The 27382-nt window shown below is 32.6% G+C and overlaps 3 protein-coding genes across 3 annotated transcripts in view; 1 reads left to right on the top strand and 2 right to left on the bottom strand.

The window, feature by feature from the left end:
* Positions 1-4134, bottom strand: part of LOC124530816 (WD repeat and FYVE domain-containing protein 2) — a 6347-nt gene extending 2213 nt beyond the window's left edge. The window contains exons 1-6 of the mRNA XM_047105130.1: positions 3867-4134; positions 3456-3636; positions 2196-2362; positions 1856-1969; positions 745-870; positions 40-236 (exon numbers count right to left, since the gene is read on the bottom strand). Coding sequence (XP_046961086.1) covers positions 40-236; positions 745-870; positions 1856-1969; positions 2196-2362; positions 3456-3636; positions 3867-4027 — 946 coding nt within the window. The 5' untranslated portion in view covers positions 4028-4134. The remainder of the gene's footprint in view (positions 1-39; positions 237-744; positions 871-1855; positions 1970-2195; positions 2363-3455; positions 3637-3866) is intronic.
* Positions 4135-4497: 363 nt separating this feature from the next.
* Positions 4498-9782, top strand: LOC124531070 (nucleolar complex protein 2 homolog). The gene is made up of 6 exons (XM_047105521.1): positions 4498-4671; positions 4753-4967; positions 5293-5479; positions 8006-8835; positions 8911-9126; positions 9214-9782. Exons 1-6 carry the CDS (start codon positions 4626-4628, stop codon positions 9757-9759), a joined length of 2040 nt encoding a protein of 679 aa, XP_046961477.1. The 5' UTR covers positions 4498-4625; the 3' UTR covers positions 9760-9782.
* A 159-nt stretch (positions 9783-9941) lies between these two features.
* Positions 9942-27382, bottom strand: part of LOC124530971 (hydrocephalus-inducing protein-like) — a 39497-nt gene continuing 22056 nt past the window's right edge. Inside the window, 30 exon segments of the mRNA XM_047105343.1 lie at positions 9942-10237; positions 11547-11727; positions 12108-12253; positions 12754-12975; positions 13410-13634; positions 14207-14374; positions 14912-15064; positions 15432-15567; positions 16018-16163; positions 16744-16876; positions 17718-17887; positions 17997-18177; positions 18382-18628; positions 18713-18900; positions 19311-19477; positions 19899-20120; positions 20293-20485; positions 20668-20960; positions 21320-21488; positions 21793-21982; positions 22181-22372; positions 23315-23393; positions 23461-23566; positions 24101-24283; positions 25002-25111; positions 25463-25653; positions 25823-26004; positions 26357-26460; positions 26791-26933; positions 27005-27326. Coding sequence (XP_046961299.1) covers positions 10103-10237; positions 11547-11727; positions 12108-12253; positions 12754-12975; positions 13410-13634; positions 14207-14374; positions 14912-15064; positions 15432-15567; positions 16018-16163; positions 16744-16876; positions 17718-17887; positions 17997-18177; positions 18382-18628; positions 18713-18900; positions 19311-19477; positions 19899-20120; positions 20293-20485; positions 20668-20960; positions 21320-21488; positions 21793-21982; positions 22181-22372; positions 23315-23393; positions 23461-23566; positions 24101-24283; positions 25002-25111; positions 25463-25653; positions 25823-26004; positions 26357-26460; positions 26791-26933; positions 27005-27326 — 5277 coding nt within the window. The 3' untranslated portion in view covers positions 9942-10102.

Genomic DNA, 27382 nt, shown 5'->3' with positions numbered 1-27382 from the left:
ATTTTACTGATGAGCGGTGTGTTGCAATATGGTACCGACCCAGCTGCTTCTTCTCCATCATGGCGCGCACGTTCCAGATGAAGGGCGCGCGGCACAGCTGGCAGAGGTCGGCCTCGCGCCACGCCGGCGTCTCGCGGCGCGCCACGCCCATCTCCCACACGCCCAGCGCGCCGTCCTCGCCGCACGACACGAGGCGCGTGCAGCCGCCCACGTACCACAGCCCCGTCACCTTGTTGCTACGAGTGATGACATCAAGTTTAAAAGCTGAGTTAGCCAGTGTAACTACACGCACAAGCGACATAACATCCTAGTTCCCAGAATTATTTCTCACAGTACCAATGTCTAGAGACACTTGTGACCATTGCCTATCCGCTTACGTATATCATAAAACAAAAGAAAACTTTGTAGCAAAAGATGAATATACTGCATGGGAAATAATTATAAATTATATTTAAAAGATGATATGGATCGATTTTGACTACAAGTGTTTTCAAAACAAGTATTTTCTAGGGATCTCCGCGCCGAACTAAAGGGTACTGACTCACTTGGAAATCAAATATTTCGTCCACCACCAATTCTATAGATTTAACTCAAAAGGATTGATGTTTACTAAAAAAAAATTATAATTTTCATAAGGATAAAATACAATTTACAGCACGATAGATAACAATAATTTAACATTTAATGAACTTTGTAAAACTACTACTGAATGGTTTTCTCGTGATAATTCAAAAAGAAGCTTACCTATGACCTTGAAGTTCATACGCTGTCCCTTTCTGGCCACCAATATCCCAAACAATAATTGTTTGATCAAAGGAACCACTAAACAGTAACTGCGGTATAGGAGCCCAGTTCAAAACCCGCACAGAACTAGAAAAAAAGAACAACACAGTGAGCACCTACTAATTTGACCTTCATTATAACAATAAAAAATTGTCGCCCGCAGCGTCGCTCCCGTTTAATGGGTTTGGTTGTCATTTATTAGGCAAAAAAAGCCTTTGTCTTTTGTCCTTCCTGGGAGCTACAAATTACATCAAATTCGGTTCAGCGGTTTGGCAGTGAACGACAAACAGAATGAGTTACTTTCACATATTAGTATAGCTTATCATATTATGTATATGATAATGTATTTAGTTTACACGTATTAATTTCAATTATTATTAATATTTGTACACTATTCTCATTGGTTTAAGCCTACCTGAGTAACACTCACTAATCATAAAATAATATGTATAGTGCCTTTAAGTGATTTTACTACTAAACAGAAATACTTTATATTGTTATGTTTTCTTGAAGGTTAAGTGAGCTAGTGTAACTACAGGCACAAGGGCCATAACATTCCCAAGCTTGATCGCTCATTGATGATATCAGAAGTGGTTAATATTTTCACAGGATGGACAGTGGTGCCCATTAATGTCACTTAATAAGCTTTATAGAAGGTATTCCATAAAACCAAGGATGAAACCATATAAACATGAATAAGACTTTAGTTGAGTAATGAATTTTAATTAACTTAATGTTTTTTCTTAGCATTTTTAGCATACAAAAGATAAGTTATATAAAGATAATAATATAATAATTTAATAATCACTTGGTTTTAAATTATATGTATATCTATAATGTAATAATATTAAAAGAAACGCTGGAATATGATTTCATGTGAAATGCAAGTACGTTCATGATTCAACACTTAATTTTTTTTTTTTTTAAAGTTGTAAGGACTATTGGGCTGATTTTGATTCCTCCACCCCTTATTTCATTCACATCCACATTAATTTATTCACTTGAAATAGCCTAAACTGAAACATCATCTGAATTATAACCTAAATTAGTAAAAGTAAAAACTTTAACTTACCCTGTGTGTCCTTTTAATGTCGTGACTAGGGTTGCACCATTATTATCTAATTTTAACATTGTTATCTGCCCGCTGTAATCTCCGATAAATGCATATTTTGATTGTGAATCAAATCTGTTAGTTAATGTTCAGGAAATATTATCACATAATTGTAAGCATTGTATGTTAATTGATTTTTAAGGAATAACAAAGAGTTATGAACATAACAATACGATAATATACTACAAAAAATTCATTTCTATGACTTCACGAGCAATAATTATAGTTGAAGCCATAACCATATATAATAATAGGACTATGAAAGATTTTAAAATCAATATTAATAAAAACAAAAGGATACTGTAAGGCAGTGCACCACGCCTCGAAGGAGTAACCACCAATCCTGCGACCAGTTTCACTGCAGTGGTAGGAAAATAGTTTATCTCGGCTCACTGAGAGAACCCACTCACAGCTCAGAGAGAACACCACAGCGGTGACACGTGCGGTGTGTGCTAGGTATTCTCGTGTCTAGAAAATAAGCATAAATAAATAAGTAAAACTTTAAATTACACAAAATAAGTATTTGTGTAATAGCCATCCTTACTGGCTTAAGCATACTTCAAGTACCGCATAAAAGTGACTAAAATAAAAGTTTAAATTTAGCCTTAAATGGCAAATGATAAAAAATCATTCCATTAGTTATGCCCCTTTTCTTCTAGTTGAAGATTTTTGTTAGGTGGGTTGTGACCCAGTCTGTGGTAATCAGTGATTTAGAGGTATTTTTATTTTCACATACAAATCTTTCAGCCAGTAACTGTTTTCCTACTGTTCTTTGTTAATTTTTTAAAGAAAATAAAGTAAAAGATTCTAATAGAATTAAATCTTTGTAATAGGTTATTTCGTATTTAACAAATGATCTCATTTGTTAAACTAATGTACTAATACAGTTCTTAAGTCACTACAATATAATTAAAATAGCTATCTTATAGATCTAACATACATTTGAACATGCACATGATGTCTGACAATTATCTTGCATAACATTTAATCATACTTTTTTAAATTATAATAACTAGTTAATTATAAGCTAACTGATAATTAGAGGAGTACACATTACTTATTTCTAATCATTATCAACAGGAAGTGCTAAATATTACCATATTTTAAATAATCTTCTATTAATGAAATAATTTTATGAAGTTTCGTATTTTTAGTTAATATTTTCAATATAACTGACAGCAGTTAAGCTGCTGTTAACTCATGATTAATTTAGGTGTGCCATTAAGTAATTTTTTGTAACTTTGTAGTTGTATTTGCATTTACATATCTAATTGATTAATCTCATTTAGTATATTACAATTTCTTGAGCTTAGATAGAAAAATAATATGCTAATTACTTAGCAATGATAATGAGGCTGTATTTCATCAAAGAAGTTTGCTATCTTTTTAAAATGTGTGAACTTTATAACTCAAATCAAAATAATATTCTTACTTGATTTCTATATTTTCTCATCTATTAATTTATAAATAAGAAGGAAGTTAATGCACCACAATATTGTCTGAATTTTTACAAACAAGATTTTTTCTTGTTTTATACATCATTATATCAAATATAACTTACGGGATTTATCCTATTGCAATCAGTAGCCAGTGTAAACTCAGAAATAGTTCCATTTTCTTGACCAATAAATAACTGGCGTGTTTCAGGCGTGTAGAACATTGATGTACAACCTGATGGCATGTACTGACAAATACTTGGCCAATACTGTCCTGAATCCCTTTTCAACCATACTCGAACTGTCCTTTAAAAAGCACATCATTTTTTGTAATAGGTCAATGTTACCACATCTATATTATATTAACATATTAATATTAATGAACTTTGTACGTCGAATTTTGGAACTGAAAACTGGATGTGGGTATGTCAACCCACTTGCAAGTTAAACAAGAGGATTATAATAAAAAAAATACCAAGTACTATATAAAGGATTAGTACGTGTTAGAGACGAAATATTTAGCTGATAATGCTTACTTATCATCGCAAACACTAATAACTCCGTCCTCGCCAGGAATCACAACTGCAGCGTTGACGTCGTCAGTACAACCTTCCAATTTGCTTAGAAGAGCCGGTTTTTTGGTGGTAGAAAATCTGTCATTGGGTGTTCTAGGTGCAGGTTTTATTTCAGCAGCCATATTTTGGATTTTAAATGGCAAATAAACACTTATTCGTCACTGCTTACTAAAACGAAAACGAAAACGTCATAATAATTTTGACATTCCGGTTTGTAACCCATTTTAGTGTTGTACACACAATAATTCGTCAATCAATACAAAAATCTATTTTTATATTGATAAATAAAATGTTTCAATAACAAAATTTAACACATTAGCGCATCAATAGAGCGTACTTGAGCTATTATTTCTACTTTTTGTAACTTCTATAGTTAGTTACTGTTTCAACCATAAATGTTTATACTAAAAATCTTAACTAAGAATGGCTTTTAAAAATTTCAATTAAGATGACTTTTTTAAGCACATAATATGCACATTTATGTATGTATACATGTGATTAATGTACATCGAGTTTACTGATTTTTTTTATAAATTTTATAAATATATATCCAGAAATGAGATAAATCTATGATCTGATGTTTTGACTTTGCGTGTCAATGTCATTGTGAAACAACCCACGAGGTTATGTTAGTCTAAGGATAGCATGCTTGATTATTGACTAATTTTATATCTAGAGAAGTTTATTTCAAAGGCAATCATTAATTAAGTTATATTAAATATGAAGAATAAGAAAATGAACAAACCGTCGTCTGAGAACGAATCAGGTTAGAAAACTAAAGTACATATTTGTTTTAGATATTTTAAACGTTACAAACTCTTAATATGTGCTTTTATTATCATTCAAGATTCTGAGGAAGAACTTTCACCGGAGACCCATAAAAAATCACTAGAGAAACTAAAAAAAATCGATCCAGACTTTTATAATTTCCTGGAAGAAAACGATGAGAATTTATTAAACTTTGAAGACGACTCCGCCGACGATGCTTCAGATAAAGATGAAGACGACAAAACGCACATTCCTGGGCCAATTACCGGCGACAGTGATGAGAGTGATTTCGAAGTCAGTATCATGTGTAGTTTTTTGAATGTTTTATTTGAAATAAATAATTATTTTTGACATCCATCAAAGTGCAGTACAATACATTGATTTGCATTACGTATTCATAAATTTCTTAAAAATACCTTTGGTAGTATTACATAAAACTTAACTACTAGATACTGAATATTTTGCAAGTATATCTCTGAATCAGTATTGAGTCTTTACATTTTAAATTATCTAGTAACTTTACTTTTGAATAAACATAATTAATTATAGATTCTAAAATAATTACTAATTCTATAGTAAGTAGGTTCTTGCTTTAAAATATTGTACCAATGTATTTTAGGATGAAGGTGCTAAACCTGTGCAAGGGAGAGTTACCCTTAAAATGGTTGCACAATGGCAAGCAGAGTTGCAAGGCGATGGTAAAATAAAGTTAAAATCATTGACGACAATCATCAAAGTTTTTAATGCAGCCATGTTGAGAGCTACCAGTGATGATGGAACTACAGAGGGAGAGTTTAAAGTTGAAGGTGACATTTTATTAATACTTATGACTATCTGTTTGTATACTTCGGCAGCTACTGGTTGCAATCTATGGATATTAAAATATTGAAGGATATGTATATATTTAAAAGCTTCTATTTAACTTGCAATGTTTATTATAAGCAAATATCTTCAACTGATTGAGAAGATATTTTATATACAGTACCGGACAAAAAAAAGTACGCATCGTTCAAATTTTCATTGATATGCTATTCTCGTTCTAAATATTATAAATAAATCAATCTTTGATCAGTTCCGACGAAAGTTTAGTGTTTTGCCTTTAATTTTATGATAATTTTTTTTTGTTAAATATTCGTTTGGAGAAACAAGTCGTTGTCAGCGCTTAGTGTGTCTATTATAGGCTGGACAAAAAAAAGTACGCACCTGAGGATTCGTATTCTCATACGTGAATACAACGCGATATTTTCCTAACAAAGCCAAGAATTGTGAGTGTAATAGAATCATAAACATAAAGATAGTTTTCGGCCAGTTATCAGTTTTATAATTTTTAAATAGGGTAACCACAAATCCAAGATGCCAAAAATTTCGGTACAAGTACGGGAACTCGTAGTTAAAGATCAGGAAAAAGGACTTTCGAAAAGAGAAATTGGTCGAAAATATAATATTAGTGAAGGCGCTGTAAGAAAAATATGTGAGAAGTTTAAACAGTTTGGTATAGTTAGTGATAAAATTGGACGCGGTAGGAAAAGAAGAACAACTGCATCAGATGATCGGAAAATTATCAGAGAGGCAAAAAGAAATCCAACAGTTACTAGCCGTGTAATTCTTGAAAATACAGGACTAAACATTTCAGATCGAACAATCCGCAGGAGACTTCGAGGAGCAGGCTTAATAAATAATTTTGCACAACGTCGTCCGTTAATTCGAAAAATTAATAAAACCAAGCGCCTCGAGTTCGCAAAAAAATACGTGGATAAGCCGATTGCGTTTTGGAAACAAGTTATTTGGAGTGACGAGAGCAAGTTTGATTTATTTGGTCAGAAACAACGATCACGCGTTTGGTTTAAGCCGGGAGAACAAATTTTAGAAAGAAACGTTCAAAAGACTGTCAAACACGGAGGAGGAAGTGTCTTAGTGTGGGGGTGTTTCGCGTGGTCTGGAGTGGGAAATTTGGTTCGAATCAATGGTACTATGACCGCAGATGTTTACATTGGATTAATAAATGAAAATCTGGAAGAATCCCTGCTAAAGGTCGGTCTGCAGGATGAATTTATCTTTCAACAAGATAACGACCCTAAGCACACGGCTCGAAAATCAACTGCTTTTTTCCGTTCTTCGCGGATTAAACTTCTGGATTGGCCAGCACAATCCCCAGATTTAAATCCCATAGAGAATCTGTGGTCGATTTTGGACCGTAAGGTTAATAAAGGCGAAGTAACCAACACAGACAAGCTTTTTGCTGCTTTGCAAGAGACGTGGGAAAAAATCGATGAAAAGCAAATTCAAAACCTAGTAGAAAGTATGCCTCGGCGTTTACAGGCTGTTATCCATGCCAAAGGTGGCCACACAAAATATTAATAGCGAATGTGAACATTTAAGTTTCTTTTTTTCTCGGTGTGCGTACTTTTTTTTGTCCAGCTTAAAATTGGCATCCTAAAGATTTAATTTTTTTTTTGTATAAATTTCTAATATTTGTGTTGATTTTACACTGAAAAATTTATCCTGAATTTATAAACTATCATTAAAATGGCTGTGGAAGTACTTATTAACTATTTTCATTTGTAAAATAGCACCAATATTAAATTCTAAGCAGTGCGTACTTTTTTTTGTCCAGTACTGTACATGTTTAGTTTGAATGACAAAGCATAATTAGGTGTGTGGTGTCTTTGTTAATCTAACATGCTGTATATAAGCAAATTAATTAAATAACTTTCTTTAATTGATTATTAATTTTCAAAGTAAATATGAGTACTGTAATCTCGTGACTTTCACATGATTTAATATGATATAAATTGTGTAGAGATTATATGCTGATATTAAAAGTTTTAAAGGAAAAGATTATTTTATTCTAATCAGTGAATTTATATCAAAGCTTATGTTAAAAAAGTTTTGTTCATAATAAGATCTCTAAGAGTTACTGGCTTTTATGTGTTGGAAGAATATATGGAAGGCATGTTGTATATTTGTTTACTCAGAAGAGAATTCAACTATGAATAGGCTGCATTAAATCACTCAGGCATTTTGCTTACTGCAAGTGTAACAGACAATGATAATAATAGCTTTGTTTCTTTTTATTGAGTTGATTATTGGCATCTCATCACATATACAATATTCTGTGATCAAACAGCAATACTTAGTATTTTTATGTTCAGATTTGAATAATAAGTGAGACAATGTAACTACTAGCATGTGGGTCATAACATCATACTTCCTAAGGTTGGTAGTGTATTGATGGTATAGGGGTGTAGTACATTTTCCCATTCCATTAAAAAACCGCTTAGAGTAAAGATAAATAAGTATATTACACATTCTGACACATAATATGTTTACAGGTTCTTCCGTCTTCAATGCAGTTATACAAATGTGTGTTTTATATCTCCCTGCTGCCATAAAAAAGTATTTGGGCATGGAGCAATCTGGCAAAGATCCACAGAAATGTAAACATTTTATTAAGATAAAGGGACCCCTGGTGGCCTATCTTAAAGACTTGCTGAAACTTCTTGGTGGGATAACATCTGACAATATATTAACAGTGCTTCTCAAACATTTACATCAAATGTCAGTTTACGTTGCTTGCTTCAATAGTATATCCAAACAGGCACTGAAAAAGTTAATAATATTGTGGAGTAATAGTGAGGAGACAGTTAGAGTTCTGGCATTTTTGTGCATATTGAGAATAACAAGGAACCAGCAAGCAGCATTGTTGAACTTGGTTTTGAAAGCTATGTATTTGACATATGTTAAGAACTGCAAGTTTGTCAGCCCCTCCACATGGCCAGGAATTAATTTCATGAGGCGATCCCTGGTTGAAATGTTTACACTGGACTTGAATGTTGCCTATCACCATGTCTTTTTATATATAAGACAGCTGGCTATACATTTACGAAATGCAATTGTAGTGCAGAAGATTGAAAACAGGCAAGCAGTGTATAATTGGCAATTTGTGAATTCATTACATCTATGGGCAGATTTAATATCAGCTACATCAAATAAACCTCAGCTGCAACCACTGTTATATCCACTGGTTATGGTTATAACACATACAATCAAATTGGTGCCGACTCACCAATACTATCCATTAAGATTCCACTGTGTAGAGATACTTATAAATCTGTCAAAGGAATCTGATACTTTTATACCTGTACTGCCATTCCTTGTTGAGGTAATAATTTTGAAATTATTATATTATATTAAAATAATATTAAACCATCTTTAATTTTTTATTTTTTAATTTTAGGTTTTAACCACATATGATTTTAACAAGAAACATAAGAAGGTGTCCATGAAGCCATTAGATTTTTCATGTGTGTTAAGATTGGCTAAATCTCAGTTAGCGGAAAATGGTTTTAAGGACTCTGTAATAGATAGAGTTTACGGTCTTTTATTAGAGTATATGGCTAATCAGTCATACTCTATTGCCTTTCCTGATTTGTCATTACTGGCTATAATACAGGTATGTCAAAAAACCCAAATTATTATAATTTCATTTTTATTTTTTATATTGCATTCATAGGACTAAAGTATTTATTATGCTCTACAGATAAAGCAGTTTTTGAAAACATGTTCCGTCTCGAATTACACCAAAAGATTACGCCAGTTGTTGGAGAAAATTGAAGAAAATTCTAAGTTTATTGAGAAAGAAAGAGCTAAAGTTAGCTTTGCATTGAATGATGAAAAAATGGTTGCAGCTTGGGAAGCAAGAATAAAAACGAAGGGCACTCCTCTGCTCACATTCTTTGAAAGCTGGAACAAAGTTAACAAAATACAAAAACGTAAGAAGATCACTAAAAATGATGAGATTGCTGGAGAACTGCCCATGATCAAGAGACCGAAAATAATGGAAACAGAGGACAAGGTACCTAAACCTGAAAACAAAGGACCCTTAGTACTTTTCCCGTCAGATAGTGAAGGTGAAGAGGATAACTTCAAGTTAGGAGAAGAAGAGGAAGAGGTGGAAAAACCCAAAAAGGTGAAAACAAAGAAGAAGGCTAATAAAAAGAAAGAAAACAAGAAAGAAACTAAAGCTGAAATTAACGTACCAGATAAAGGAGATGTAGTGCAGGATTTCAGTGTCAGGGACTGGTGAAATAAATACCTTGTTGTGATGAACTACTGTTTATTGTCGCAAGACCTTCCTTATTTACACATTTAATTTTACTTACAAGTTTAATTCATTATAATCAAAGTTAAAAAAATAATTCTAAGCATTCGATAAGTAGTAATAGTACCCTTTACTTGGCAATTCTGAATGGTCTCAATTGTTTTTATTGTTGTGTGTTGCTATTTGTGACACCTTCCTTTTCCTTACTTCATTTATGTTCTAGTAAAGACAGTAATGTATAAGATATTTTGGTAATTGTAATAAAAACCCCTTTGTCTATAATAACTATATTAAAATTTATAAAATCATTCTAAAATTATATTACATATCACAAAACTCCTTGAAGGAAGTACGTCCATTGAACTTTTGGTTCCTGTGGCTCGTAAGTTTCAATTGTGAGGCAGCCGGTCGGTGGATGCGACAGCTTTTGATGCTCACTTAAGTATACCGATACTTTTAAATCCTGAAATATATTAATTTGATTGTAATAATAATTACTCATTATAATTTTCAAATAAATATCAATAATCATTTAGCTTACAAGTATAATAATTTATACTAAATGAATTACTTAAGAATATATATTTTTAATGTAGTCCTTCCAGTAATATCTACATACGCTGCCTGTGCATGCATTGCTTTTTGTTTTATACTATATATTTACCTAAACTGTGTAGTAATAAAATTGCATAGCATTTTATTGTCCATGGCATTGACAAGAATACAAAACCGCAGTACCAGTACAGTAGTTCATAAAGTGTAACATAAAAAATCAATGCTTTGCTAACATATACTCTATTCCAATCATTACAACAACAAAGCCAAATCAAATAACATTTGACAGGTGAATGGCGCGGTATTGTGAGAGTGAGAGCTTAACAAACTGTGATAATCGCTATGGATTTGCGGAAAAATGGCGTTTTAAACGTCGACAAAATTGGTATCTGTAATTTTGGAACTAAAATAAAGGGGAAATAAGTAGTTAATTTAATTAGAAACTAGTATTAATAGTGCTCGAAAGTGGCGGATTTACCAATAGGCTAAGTAGGCTGGAGCCTCGGGCGGCAAATTTAGCCCAATTTGGTTATTATCTTACAGAAATAAAAAAAACATGTATCATATCACCTAGCTTATTAATCATACTAATAACGAGAAAAAGCCCATGTAATGAGGACGATAGAAAACAAATCATAAAGATGCAATTTCAGAATAAATGTAATTAATATGATTGTGAACTAAACTATCGTATTGAATTTCAAAAGTCAGGGGCGGCAAAAATTGAATAGCCTACTAACGTACTAGCGGCAAATTTGTAAATCCGCCCCTGGTACTCGATATAGCTAACATATTAGCATATAACATGAAATACGTATGTATATCTTGGTTTATTTATCATGTTTTTTTATGTTATAGATTGGCGGACGAGCATATGGGCCACCTGATGGTAAGTGGTCACCATCACCCATAGACAATGACGCTGTAAGAAATATTAACTATTCCTTACATCGTCAATGTGCCACCAACTTTGGGAACTAACATGTTATGTCCCTTGTGCCTGTAGTTGCACTGGCTCACTCACCCTTCAAACCGGAACACAACAATACTGAGTACTGTTATTTGGCGGTAGAATAACTGATGAGTGGATGGTGATAACCTACCCAAACGGGCTTGCACAAAGCCCTACCGTCAAGTTTTTCTACTTCCATTGGCATAGGCTATAAATTATATGATAAAAAATATTTTTCTTCAAAATCAAATGAAACAGATATTACCTTCTTAGATTTTACTAGCTCGTACAAAGTTTTAACTTGGAACTCTTCTCGATCTACAGTTATTTTAAACATTCGGGTATCTTCAAAGACATTTTTAAATGTTATCGTTGTAAATCCACCAACTTTTATTTCATAAGGTCCTTGAGGCCTCGGCTCTTTTGCTATGCCTTTAATATTGAAACTAAAATAGATATTTTGGGTATATTATTTAGTTATTATGTAATTGAACTTCTATAAACGGATGGACCAATTTCGTTAAAATTTATAGTGTAATTTTGATTGGCTCCTTGGATGGTGAAGCTCGGACCAATTAGGTGGCGCTGCGATCGGGATTATGATGAAATTTTTACTTTACGAGACAAGCCGGTACGCTAGACTTTACATAAATATAATTCCTCTACACGTATGGTCCTTGGTTATACTGGAGCCGTTAGGTGGCGATATGACCGGTTGCCAGGAGACTCCGATAAAACGAAGAATAAAGTTTTTACCTTGCCTGTACGGAATTGAGACTTCGTGAGATAGAGATAAAATCAAATATTTGTATAAATTATAGCTTACACAAATTCCCCAGCTTCAGGCGAATCAAATGATACCCTAGAATGCTGGATACCGAGGGTGATGGGTTCAAACCACGCCTGGAACTTTCCCTTCTCAAAGGGAGCTAAAGTATACACTTTTTCCGTTATTATTGATGCTTGTGTTACCTAAACATTATATAATATCGTTTATAAATGTTATAACTAGATTTCTTCTATAAAATATGGCAATGTTCAAGTTTGCAATACATCGATTAAAATATAGCAAGGTAAGGACAAATATTAGGAAAATACACTAATGGATCTAAAAGAAAATACTTACGAATATTTTTTTCTTTAAGTATTGTTTATTTATCAAAAATTTTATAATGTTTGTACATAATATTACAAATTACAATATAAGATGAATACTTAGACTTACTATTTTATAAATCGGTCAAAAATTACAGATGATTAAATTGCACACCGCTCTAATGCGGGTTGATCACTCATTAATTAATTAATGATATACAGATATTACAATTAAACTAAGAAACAACGTGATTTATTTTAAAATGATTGTGAATTCATAGACTGATATGTACCTGTTCTACTCAGTGGGCTCTACAGATAATACCTATACATATATAATTATAATGGAATAGTAATAATATAACAATAATAATAACCGATGCAGTAAAATCAGCTTTGACGTCTGTTTTATTTTGGACTCTAAGACGGACTGGTATACGGAAACCAAGTGAGGTCGTAAACTCTAGGTTTTTCACTTTTGCTGGTAGGCACTTTAGCAAAACGCTGTATATGTAAGACCCGACCAGGTCATTGCTCACTTCCAAGACATCCTGAGATTTCCCCACAACAAGAGGCGAATAAACCAATCCAAGAACCGCCTGAAATTTATGTATTCATAAGCTATGAAAAAGTAATAATGACCAAAATATCTGATACTGCACGTACTCGTACAGATAAGTGTAATATAGTTACATATAATATCTAGAGTAGTTATAAAGATACAAATAATATAATAACAGGAATAACATGAGGGAGAAAAACTATCCAGTCCCTGATTGCTCCAGCTCAAAGAGCTGTTGGAGTTTCTTGATATAAAACCGTTTAATTCGCTCGACTCGGGATTGGAATCTTTGACCTTAGCATCGGCAGCCATATAAGCTAGATACTACACCAAAGAGAAAATTAACGCCGAATACAATTAGGCTCAAACTTATTATTACTATATTTTGATTTTTCGTCATCTTACTTATGGAAGAACAAAATATATGGAACAAATTCTGAAAGAGACACCAAATATATTGAGACACCGTACCTCAGAGTTCCCGCCTATCTTAATGGTGTCGGGGCACTGGAGCGACTCGCAGTGCACGCGGAACTCGGCCGCCTTCGAGAGAGGGTTGACTATTACGAGCTCGCGGCGCTCCGACTCGCGCGCGCGACACTTGAAGGCGATTGTGTCCACGATGTCGCTCGGTATCACTGATATATTTATGTCGTAGTATTGGTACTCGCGTGACTCTTCGTTTATAAACATGACCTGATATACAAATAATTAAAATGAACTATGAAGTGGCCAGGTTTACATCTATGGTCATTTGTGATAATTACAAAATTAGCTTAAATATTTAACTGCCTATTGTTATATAAATTAATGAATCATTAATTCATATTAATGATGATGATTAAGAAACTTAATATTCGATGCTCCAGTCATCCAATGAATCCCGTCTAGTTCTAATAAAATTATGAAGAAATACTTCCTATGAACACTAGGTGGGTTATTTTGTAACCAAGCGTGTGCCAGGTGTTAGGGAAAATGTATATGACATGTACTGTAGCGGAGTATCGCTATTATAATGCGGGTTGTTGAAATACACATGCGGCAGAATTTCTATGAAATTTGTCACATGCAGGTTTCCTCACGATGTTTTCCTTCACCGCTGAGCACGAGATGAATTATAAAGACAAATTAAGCACATGAATCAGCGGTGCTTGCCTGGTTTTGAACCTGCAATCATCGGTTAAGATGCACGCGTTCTAACCACTGGGCCATCTCGATTCATTTTACAAATCTCAACCCTTAATTAATGTATAAAAATGTAAACTGACTTTAACAATCATTTCACACTCCTCGTAGCACACGAACGTCCATCGACAAGTCGCAGCTGCTTCTCCCCACACTTTTATAACGTCGGGATATTTTATCTCATAATATCCTTCGAATTTGTCGGGAGTTATTTTCACAACTTCCGTAGAAACGACGTACGATTCTGGAAACTAAGTCAACACAACGATGACCAAAAATTATTCGTCAAATCTAACTTAATATTAAATAAATTTAAAACAAACTGTAAAAGGAAATGTGAATTTTATAAAATGCAAATTAGATATCTTAAGCTGTCAAAACATGTAATTATCTGAAGATTAAAAGGTACAACATAAAAAACTTATGAAGTTTCTTGTTTTTGCTTAATGATGTACTTTGATTTTAAAATATATCTTATACGTAGGAGACAGCAGGAGACACCAAAAAGTAGCGTAGCTGCTTGTATCTTCACTAGACTATAATATATATCAAATATCAAATATATGTTATCTTCGAAACGGCCTACATGCTAAATAATTAATAACATCTAAATGCTAAAATTAAGTACTCGAAAAAAAATCATAACAAAACGTCTCTGGAATTATACAAACCACAGACTTCTTTTGCCAGTTCGGTTTCTGAACCGTTGGTAGCATTTTGACAATCGAAAAGTAATTGAAATACTTCTATATTCAATAAAGATATATCAATAGAATTTAAGCAATAACCTCAGTGATGTTGTGAACCAGCAACTCTTCCACGTGAGCCCGCTTGGCGCGCACCACGAGCGACCGCGCGCCGCTCGGTCGCGGGGGCGCGGCGTTGCCCGACAGGCTTACAAACAGGGCGCTCTCGCCCAAGGGAGAGTACAGCACTTGACTCTAAATTATTTTAAAGATAATAGTAACAATGTAGCGATTACTAATTTATTGACCATCTATATATTATACATAACATTATGTATATTCAAAACAAAATGCCCGTGAAAACTTATATTTTCATTGTATATGTCAGTTTTTTATAAAAAGAAGAGAAAAACTGTTTTGTCTAGCATCATCATCATTAACAATAACAATGTATTTCATGGAACTGAGATATTACTATAAAATTAGAGGACAATGCTACGAAACCACCGAAATCAAAACATTCGTAGCGCTACGAATTCGTAGCTAAAAACTTACAGGATTTTTCAAAAGTTACGACACGATTACTAAGTATTCTTATATTAATTAATTACGGAAGAAATACCTCATGCTTGCCCATGGTCTTAGGCTTGAAAAATACAGGGATATCGAATGTAGAATTGGGTTCAACATGAAATTCCTTCAAAGTCTCAAACGGTCCGCCCGATATTTCTGAGAGAATCAGCCACATGTCATCAGAACTGCAAGACAAACATGATCTGTACAAATAGTCCTAAATAGTCCTAAAGAAATTCATTACTCAACGTACAAAGTTGTTTGTTTGTTTTCAAAGACTGACATACAAGATATGTGTTTAAACTGATCAATGCTCGCGTAGAATATGAAAAACTCCTTATGGGTCTCATGATATGGTATTTTATTTGTGTAGATCAACAGCTTAAAATAGTTTTATGCCTCTAGTTCTAAAAATGACAATACTTTAATTAAACTTTTCATCCACATTTTCAACCCACTTTTTTCAATTAAAAAAAAGATCTATGACATTTCTTAGGTTCTAGACTATTTGTGTTCCAAATTTAATTTAAATCGATACAGTAGTTTGGCCATGAATGCGAGACAGAGTTGCTTTCGCATTTATAATATTAGTAGGTAAGGAGGGAAGTATGGATAAAGTTTTGTTTTTTACTAACGGGTTTGTGACGACAACATATTGTGTATCGACCTCTCTGACGGGACATTCGAAGTAAAGCGTTTTGTTCTGAATACTTCCCGTGTCAATACACGTAGCATACAACGCTAAATCCAGTGGCATATAATTTTCAATATTGCAACAAGCCTAAAATATATTACTTAATATTAATAAATTAACTAATATTAAACAAGACAAGAATACATTGTGTAAAGTAATATCTACTTGAATCGAAAATATTTAAAATACAAAAGTTTTTTTTTTCATAAAAAATAGAAAATAAAAATGATGGTGTCACCAATGCTTGACTTGCCAACCTATAATTTACATTAATAGTTGTAGTGTACATATAAAGGAAAAAAAAAAATTTATGGTATAAGTTGGCGGACGAGTATATGGGCTACCTGGTGGTGAGTGGTCACTATCACCCATAGACAATGACGCTAATATATAATATATAATAGTTAATATTTCTTATGAAATATTAACTATTCCTTACATCGTCAATGTGCCACCAACCTTGGGAACTAAGATGTTATGTCCCTTGTCCCTGTAGTTACACTGGCTCACTCACCCTTCAGACCGGAACACAACAATACTGAGTACTGTTGTGTTCCATGTTGGCGGTAGAGTAACTGATGAGAGTGTGGTACCTACCCAGACGGGCTTGCACTAAGCCCTACCACCAAGTAAAGTTAGTAAATATTTTATATTGAAATCTATTTACCCAAACTTTAATAAAGGGGTTATGATTAAGGGGTCTGAATGTTATCGTGAACGTGACGTTTGTCCGCGCGGCTATGGCTCCTTGCATGGGCGATATTGTAAACTCATCGGACACCAGCGGTTGCCACCAAAACCTTAGTAAAATACGAAAATAGACATATAAATAAATCTCCAAAACACAGGGTTGATTGGGCCGAAAAGTTCCGAATATGGAACATCACAGTTCATATATAAATATAATATGATATAAACCGAGTTTTTTAAGGGTAAACGACTATCACAAAAACAATTTGGTTTCAGTTATCTGAAAGTATATATGAAAATGTAGGTAAATTCTCTCGCTGGCAAACGCTAACTCAAATTTACAGCCAGCCTGACTTTGATTGTTTTCGTCTTGTTTATTTATGTCACTTTTCAGCCTTCGTTTACTGTTATATATGTCATAATTTTAATAGAATAATTATTATTTAAGTACGCCACCGTCTCCACGAGACACTAAATCAATTCGTTTTCTATTAATAAACGAGTAAGTTACTACAGCGAGTAATTTGTATCATCATACGTGTGAAATAACTTAATAACATTTTTAACTTACATATTTTTAAATTTAGCTTTTTTTCTTAACTAAGAAATAAAAAAGCCTGTCAAAACCTAAATGCCTAAAAAATAATATCGTTTTGTTATAATCAACCAAGCAAGAAGATTTTACTTAAATCTTAATGCAAAGATACATTAAATATGAATATTTTCCAATAACGACAATACTTAGATTTTTTAAGGAAATTCTCTTTCTTTTTGAATTTTTAAAAATATAACCTTGATATTTCACTATATATATATATATATATAATTAGTTTATATATATATATATATATATATATATATATATATATAAACTAATTATTGTTAATATGCATAAGTATATACATATAACACTGATATAACCATCAACAGTAGTCATAAACGTCACGGTACCCGGCACCAAAGTCGCCGGTGTTGTGCAGCATGACCTTGAGCACTTTGCAGCCGCGGCGCCGCACGCGCCCGAACTGCAGCGAGTTGCGGCCCAGGTACACGCACGCGCCCGCCGCGCGCCCGCGCACGCGCACCAGCGGCCGGCAGCACTCCAACACCACCATGTGCAACTACACATATCCATATATGCATATTAAACACCTATTAATGACTACTGACTATCTAACGAAATCATTAAAGGACAGTTCTCGACGATATTTTCTTAGTAAAAATTATAACCTGAACATTCAGATTGCTTATCATTCCAACTGGCTTGAATTGAATTTTAAGTGGCACTTTCATATAGGGCCTGATAATACATTTAGTGGGCACCACTTTCAACGATGCCAATGAGTTTTGGGAATCCAGTGCGATCTGTTCGCGTATTTTTTCATCCTTGTATTGTTGCAGCATTTCTCCCCTAAAACACACAACTGTATTATTACAGACAAACAAAATTTTTCGAACAAATTTATTGCTTAAATTCAGAAAAGCACTTAGTCAATAAAAATTTGGAAATAGTTAACTTAATAGACTTATACATATAGAAAATGAATGACAAATTTTGACACAGTAATTATTAAGATCTTATTTATGCTATTAGTAAACACATATACATATTAACCTAGACGGCCCTAAGTCTGAAGCCTGAAGATACGCGACACTAGGACTAAGACACACACTAGTGCCTTCAGAGTTAGTGTTGTCCTCTACATTAGGAGTTATGACTTTAAATAGAAAAGAAGCATCTATTGGTACTTTGCTGTGGTTCATAACTTCGATCTGTCGGACGATTTTATCTCCTACTTTCACTGTACCAAGGTCGAAACTTTTCTGACAACCTTCGTAAAGATCAAATAGCAGAGGAACGCCTGAAATTTCCCATATTGTTAGCAAAAACCGCAAAAGATAAAAAAGCATAAAATCTTTATAAATAATGAAGGAAGATTCGTTACCTTCGCCTTTAATCCTGACGATTTCTTCGCAAAGTGAATTCACCCAAAACTGCAACTCAAATTCATAATGCTTAACTTCCTTCGGTCGAAAATAGATCGTAACTTTCAACCGATGGTTGGGTTCTATGCAACCGTCTTTGTGATATATTACAAAAAGCTCTGGTAAGTTTGCAAAATTTAAATCCAAACTGTAAATGTACAAAGTTTTTATTTTATAGAAAATTGTTGTTAGATTATTAATCGCAAAAATAAATGCAGCTAAAAAGTATTTTTTTCATTTTGACAAAGTAATTCCTTTTTTTTGACAGAATAATTTAATTTTTTGATTAATAATTTTTTGACGCGTTTTTCAAAGCGCAATGTATATATCCGACTCAGAAGTGGTAAAAATTATTTACCAGTTTAAGTTTAAACAAGTTGTGATTAATATTTTATTATTATTGTTGTTAGTGGTGGAATTTTTACTAAGGGGACGATGGGACATTTAGCTTTGTCGTAAAAAAGTCCCAAAAAAAAAAACAGATAAAAATAAATCAATAATTTAACTCAATACTATTTTGTCAATAATTTAACTCGATAGTTGTAGAGTTATACATACTTAATAGGAACTTTGTCATTATTCACAAAGGCTATGTTTTTCTTGTACGTAAAGTCCGGAGCATTTACAATACACCGACCGAAGTCAAATTCCATACACGAAAAATAGTAAAGTGGCTTCTCGATTTCTGCGTGTAGGTTAATGTTATATTCTGGACCATCAGATATCTGCAGACACCGTATTATAAGTTATTCTTAAAAAATATATACATATCACTACATAGTATAAAACAAAGTCGCCTTCTCTGACTCTAAATCTACGCAACGGATTTTGATACGGTCTTATTTAACAGATAGAGTTATTCAAGAGGAAGGTTTATATGTATTATAAAAGTCTTATCTTAGAAAAACACTGATAGTTTTAGAAGTTTTAAAGTATTGTCTTAAATTTTTATGCACTTAAGTTGCAAATTTCACCCGTGCGAAACCGGGGCGAGGCCGCTAGTATCTCGTAAAAAGGTAAAAAAATAACTCATCTGATAGAAGCATTTGTAAAATGATATAATAATTTTGTTCTTTTTTTTATATTTATATTGAGATAGTATAATACGAAGACATTATCAGGCACAGAACACAATAAAATACTGACCGACAATGTAATAGGAAAAGCTTGTACTGGAACTTTCTTCAAGGTAAAATGGATGATGCATTCTACTTCATGCGCTGGCAAAACGTGGCCGTTCCGCGGTTCTATTTCCACTTGAAGATATTTTTTAACTGAACTGGTATTGTAGTGCCAGTCAAAGAAAAATGTCGCGGAGCCATCGTTTTTAACTGTAAATGGTATTCTCCTTTCGTAAGTTGAAGCAGTCTGTGAAACATTTTTAATTATCGATATCATCCTCCTTTTAAAGAACAAGTATAGACTTTAAAATTCGTTAGAAGTTCCCTGTGTTAAATTTTTTTAACTAACAACGTCCTTTAGATCATTACTGTTAAAATACACATGTAAGTTATGTTTGATTATTTCATGTAGTACTTACTTGATCCAAGTGAATATTGGTGACAGCATCACTACAAAGTATATGTTCGTTGCCTATTAGGTAATAAGTAACTTTTGGTTTTATTGAATAACTGAGAGCGTTAACGCATAAAGTTATCAACTTGGTCAAATAAGTCACACTACAAAATATCTTGAATGAAAGCGGACCGTCGTTAATTGGTGTGTAAATTATCCTGAAAAACATTATTTTCTTTACTCCACTACTTCTTTTTTAATTTTTTTAAAGTTATTAATTAATTAAACTGTAACACCTACGTATGTACCTACGTATTTTTATTTAAAAATCCTGACTACTGCCATACATATAAGATAAAATGTATCAAAGTCGACAAAATATAGCTTATTCTTTACTAACTTAATACTCGTGGCTGATCTTGGTTTTAGCACGCCGCTTTCAGGCTCAACTACCACTGGAGTTTTTCCGGATTCGTTACAAAGAGAATTTCCTTTGAATTCGAAATTTAAACATTCATCCTCATTATTCTTTAATACAACTTCGTTGTTTGTAGTAAAACCCACCAAAGAGTTTTTTATGATCAAAATGGTAGGAACGAATACGACTTCCGGCTCACGAACAATGCCAACGACTAGTAAATTCACCACCAGCGAATGAACCGGTATAATGAACTTCCATAGAGATTCGTATGTCTGAAAATAATGTCTCATATTACTATTTCCTTCTCTTCTCGTTTATTTAAGCAATAAACCATCCCTTGAATATACTAAGGTTCACATACATTAAAATAATTAAAAACAAATATCGGATTATTCATACTACATATATGTACATATTTTTTCGTTACTCTTTAACGAATTTAATTACATCCGCCAAACAATACAAGTATACAATAAATATTATTCCATTAAGAAATATAAAATAAAGGTTATCTGATAGCCTCACTTCATTTTTAAGCATTGATATATTTTAAGTATATATTATTTGTGTGATCAATCAATCGCAATTTTTTTGACACAAACAAAAAAATATATCTAATTGTAGATCTTACCCCTGGAGCTGTTGGTGAGAATGTAAATACCACTTCAGTAGAAGTGCCTCCTTCAACGTAGCCCTTTAACTTGTCACAGTGTACGGGTACCAGCTCTCCTTTTTCTGACATCACCATTTCGAAAATGAATTCATAAGCCTCGCTTGTCGGATTTATCACGTCGAAGGATCTTCAAACAAAAAATAATTTAAGATGTTCATTCGTATTACTCATAATAAAAAAACTACACCATATTCGCATTATATGGATCTTTTAAAAGAAAAACAATAGTATATTAACGATGCTCATTACTCATTTTCTGTACTTAATAAACGGTCCTGATTCTTTTCCACGGTACTTTACATTTCTCTCTAACAAGGCTACAGAACGGATCAATAAGTAAATTAGTGATAATATTTAAGATATATCAGTTTAAATCGAGTTAAATAATACTTATATCTATAATTATTCTATTGTTATCAAATATTCCAAACTTTTTGTAACATCCCCATCCAAGAACATTAAACTCGAGCACGCTGGTGTGCGCCGGGAGGGCCGATCCTGTTATTTTCCTCCTGTCTGACGTTAAATAATCGCTCTCTTCAACATCTAGATGTACGTACGGGACCAGCGATTTGGCACGAATTTTGCAAGATACATTTTGGTCATATGGATCTAAGTTATCTACCGAGCAAAGAAATAATAACTTATTAATATAGTTTTTAAGTACACAGATATAGCATAGCACTAAAATATTTCATTTAAAAACATTTTATTTTTTTCCTTTTAAGAAACTGACACAAGTCTCATTTATACATTTGTTTTTTTGTAAGAAGGTATAGTTTTATTTCCATAACTAGAGTATGATATAGCAAAACTTACCAATAGTACTTTTCAGTCTCACATTATACTGAAATGCTTCTAATGGTGCGAAGGTCACTTTAAACACTCTACTCTCGTTAGGTTTTATGCACGCCTTTGTGGGTTCAATCACGAAGGGCAGATTGGCTTCAAACCACGTATCCACGCTCTCCCTTCCTACACTACCGCTGTACAACGTAATTCTGCTTGGATCTAAATTGACATACAGACCTTCAAGTTTTTTAATTACCAAATCGTTTATTGCTACAAAAATAATTACACAAATCAATAAAATAGCCTTAATTTTCCATTAAAAAACCACCTACATACAAACAGGTACGAACACAATTTAATTGTATTGGTTAGATGCATAAGTAACTAGTAAATGTTCGTATATTATCCTATAAACTCTATGTGATGGGACTAAAACTTTAATAATTTCTGGGACAAAACGTTTGGAAGAGGCAAATATTAGTTAGTTAATATTAGTTAGTAGTATCCCACTAGTTTATTTACTAAAAATTTCAACAAAACTACAAATTTGTCATTTACGGTTATTTACAGATCGTATTGTATATGGTGAGTCTTAATCAATTAGGAAGGTCGTTTACATCTTGTCCACTATGAGTGTAATGAGGCACTTGTAGACAACTTTACGATGTACAATTATTACCCAGTTAAGTAATTTACTAAAATAGTGTTTTTATGTTTACGCTGTGTGAAAATTAAAATATCTGTATACCTGAATTTCTAATGTATTTAAGCATATAAATATTCCACCATTAAATATTTATAAGTCATACTCAAACCCTCATAATAATTTACTTCTTAATATTGCTTAAACATATTCTAATAAAATTGGAGTGCCTGTTTGTAATATTAAAATAGCCCTTTTTACTCAATGTATATGTAAGTATACACGGTACATATACCAAAACAACATTTTTAAATTTTTGTCTGTCTGTCTGTCTGTCTGTTCCGGCTAATCTCTGGAACGGCTGGGCCTATTTTGACGGGACTTTCACTGATATAATAAGTAGATAACTGATATAATAAGAAGTAGTTGAGGCTACAATAATATTTATATATTATTTTTTTGTTCAATTCAAACCCGTACAAGGTCGCGGGCACAGCTAGTTACAATTATAATCTTACCATTTTCACCAGCTTCAACGAAGGTATTTTGATCTTTCGGTTCTACTACGCAAGGGGTTCCAGCTTTATCTGCGCATCCCTACAAAATGAATTTTTATAAATCGCAGTTCAGGGGGAGACATCGTTACTTAATTGTTGCAACTTACATCTTGTATCTTATCAATTCTGGCCGGATACTCATCATCTATTACAAAATTCCACACCATTTTCAAAAAAACTTTACCAGTGTTATGTACTTTAAAGTTAAATGTCCTTATCTGAAATAAAATTTTTCACTTAAATTAATAATTTGGTTCAATTAATTGTGATACTCTCAATAATTTTAAATTCCTTAAGCGACTGACCTCTACAGTCATTTCTTATATTACTTTTCTTGCTAATAAAAAAGAATAGTAATATGTAATGTTATATAAGATACATATTGAAATGAAATTAATCACGGTTTAAACAATTTATAATTTAAGTAATGTAATTTAAGTATCTTCATAGAATTATTTCAGTAAATGTAGGCAAACTACACGAATAGCAAATCTGAATTATAGAGTCCAATTGATAAAGAGATCGCGGATTTCAACCCAGGCGCACTTTTCATGTACTTTACCCATACCTTTATCTGTGAATGTTCCTTAAAGAAACAGCGTGAACAAATCTATATATGTTGGACAAAAATCTCACACACGGAATAAGTCCCGTGTCTACTTTTTTAGCAGCGGGACATTTTCTGTTTTTTTTTTTTAATAATCGCGAAGCTACGACGTGATACTGTAAAATTTACAAAACGAAAACCTTACTTGATAAATAAATGTATCTTCAATATTTTTTTCGGCTTCTAAACTACACACGTATCGAGTATATTCCGTCGTGGCCGAGTATACAACAATCATGTGAATGACATCCGACAAATATCCCTGTATCAAACTACCTTGTTCATTTACAATGGTTTCATATCTCTCATTTATATCAGCGTCTCTGTATAAAAAGATTTGTTTTGAAACAAGTTAATGCCCAATTTTGAGCATTTTTTGTTGAACATTAGAATGTTGTGTTAACAAAAACTGTTTTTTAGAAACTTTCTAATAAAACCTCCAAAAGTATTCATGTAAATCCTTTAAAACTAGAGTTGTGCTCAAGTTGCTTCTGGCTAAATTTCTATATACTAGAAATATATATTATAAGACAATAATTCGACACGAATGTACTGTGATCGAAGCCATTGCATGCTTTCTTGAAGCAAACCCTGTCCATGTTCCTAACTTCGGAAAACGACGGAGTTATTCTTAAAGGAAAACCCAAATTATTTTTATTAACTTCAAAGAAAGTTCTGAAGCCACATAATCAAAATCACGATATTCTATCTTCAAAGAAAAATCTTTTGAATCATCATCTTAAAGTGTATAATTAAATGTTAAGGTACCACCGGTTCGGAGGGTAGAATATACCAAGAAGAACCATGTGATGTTGGTAATGTATATTGTATAATTAACAACTAAGTCAGTCAGTCAGGAATAAAATAAAGGCGCATGTTTATGTCACTGTTTAGAATGATATGATATGTTATCCCTTCTGTATTGAATAAAATTAAAATACTCAGAACAAAATACACATATAGATAATTATTTCAGTATGTTTGAAAATAAATAGCATAAGGACAAAACTGTCTACAATGTACCGAACGAAACGAACTTACCTATTATGCTCAAAGATTGTCATTGTTTGCCGACTATCCCACGTACTTGCTTTGATGTCCAAAGTGAAGAAATCGTCACTTATAGCTACTAAAGTCAGATTTAAAAATTCCTACAAAAATGTAGAATCGATTTATTTTTGAAATCATGAATTAAAAAACGTCCTATATTGGAAAAAACCAAATTCAGTAATCAAGGAAATGTCGTTGGAGGTCTTAAAGTCACTACCACTTTAAAGGTATACAATAAAGTCTAACGGTCTAGGTCCCCGAGATTTTCTTTCACTTATAAAAAAAGTTTAGATTTGTAGTGTACTACATTCTCTTTATTTAACTTTAATGTATTTATCGAGTAATATCAGAGGTTGCGTTTAAATTGAGAAACTAGTAACTATTAAAATAAGATTAGGTGCCTATTCAATGTTTCTTATGATAAATATCAAACCTAACTTCTGTTAGTTTACCTTTTTCAGTACTACTGGTTGAGGGCAGAAGAAAATGATTTCTAAATCCTTCTCTTCTCCCGGCGATATGAATCCAATCGATGGCTTAACGATAATATGCTCAAAGTTATCCCATTTAAACTTATATACTTTTTCAGAATTATTAACCATGATCACTGATCGCCTATGTGCAACACATAATTCACAGCCGCCTGGATATTTTAAAAAAGATGTATTTTTATATCCCTTTAAGTTATCAAACAAAAATAATTCTTTGCAAAATCTACCGCAGCGATTTCGTTTAGAAAAAGTTTTTTTTTTGGTGAAAATGTATTAATTTGTTACTAGTATATATTTTAAAATGAAATTGCAATATCAGACCAAAATTCAAAACATATTTGAGGACAGAGTGTTCGACGCTGGTGAGCGTGTCGCTAGCTTTCACAGATGCTTGTGATGCTTTTTTGGATTTCTTGATTTCAAGTACCCGAGACTTTTTCTTATCGACAGGTGCGCTTTTACTTTTCTTCCTGCTATCAACTGTAGACACTGTTGACACGGTCCTTAGAGGAAAAACGAATTATAATAGACAACATCCAATGATGTTCTAGTAAACAGATATGTTATTAACGCGCAAAAAGTGAAGACTAGAAAACGTTCCAATTGTGACGTTTGCCTTTAGTCGTTTTACATAGTAATACGTTTTGCGTAATTAAAATATCTAGTTATCCCTTTTCCTTATTGTTTTTATCAAGCCATCCTTTTTACTTGTAACGAAATGTAAAAAGTTTTTTCTGTTGTTTCGTATGGATATAACATATCTGTTTATTAGAATATCATTGACAACATCTGAATAACTAGGTTCTTATATAAGTTGAAATGTTTGATTATAAACATTACAAGAATAAAATTTACCCATCCACTGAAGATCTATAAGCGTTTAAATCGATTTCCATAGAGAGCATCTCCAGTCCTAATAGTATAACATCTTCCATGAAGGCTTCTGCTTCGCATAATATCTAAAACCAATTTAATTTAGACAAACTCATAGTAAGTACATTTTCATATTCTTACCCATTGATATAATATACAATACAGACTATACCAAAGCAATTTATATTTATGATATAAAATAATTACGCTTGGATATTGGAACTTTATTTAAATATTTTATTCATAAATGACATATGTATATAAATAAAATATGAAATTGAACATAATTATAAAACTATAATTCAATACAAATATACCGCACTATATTATTTGAGTACATAATATAGATCATATTATGCAACCAATAAGATACAATTGCTATAATATATATAAAGTATAGTTTTTTCTTTATGTACCGTAAAATATTCATAGGGATTTTCAAATATCGTTAACTTCACATCGCAAGACGTTCTTCCGCTTTTTATCGGATTATAGTGAACCACCAATGTTACAATTTCATTGGGTTTTAATAAAACATTCATAATAAGATTTGTGGTATCTGAAGATTAAAAATAAATAAATTTATAATATATCTTCATAAAAATAGCAAAATGATTCAATATACATTACCATTATTTCCAACTAAAATCGAGTGATCGCTGTCTGGCGCAGTAGTCAGCCAGAATATAGGCCTTTCTTCTTTCGCAGATAATAATACATGTGCTGAGACTATTGCCTGCACTGAACTTACGTTTTTGAAACGAATCTCTTTATGAGAAATTGAACCCAAGCAAGTAACCGGAAAATTAAGTACGCCCAAGCGTTTGTGCCTCAAATGCGGACTTATTAGACCAATTCTCGGTATAACACCTTCACCGATTAAACAAACTTTAAATGATTTTTCTTGATTTTGCAATAGTTTTAGTCTGATTTCTAGAACTGCTCTGTATTCCTTAAAAAATATTAACAGAGAGTGAGTGAGAGTAATAGATGTGCTAAACTTTAATT

Source organism: Vanessa cardui, chromosome 7, assembly GCF_905220365.1.
Source record: "Vanessa cardui chromosome 7, ilVanCard2.1, whole genome shotgun sequence".
Lineage (NCBI taxonomy): Eukaryota > Metazoa > Arthropoda > Insecta > Lepidoptera > Nymphalidae > Vanessa > Vanessa cardui.
Note: the sequence above shows the minus strand (reverse complement) of the source record. Positions and strands in the feature narration are given on the sequence as shown.

Bases quoted from the DNA above. Each gene is read 5' to 3' on its own strand.
- LOC124531070 (XM_047105521.1), top strand. From the start codon at position 4,626: ATGAAGAATAAGAAAATGAACAAACCGTCGTCTGAGAACGAATCAG. The intron at 4,672-4,752 runs GTTAGAAAACTA...TTATCATTCAAG, and splicing joins GTCGTCTGAGAACGAATCAG to ATTCTGAGGAAGAACTTTCA. The intron at 9,127-9,213 runs GTATGTCAAAAA...TATGCTCTACAG, and splicing joins CATTACTGGCTATAATACAG to ATAAAGCAGTTTTTGAAAAC.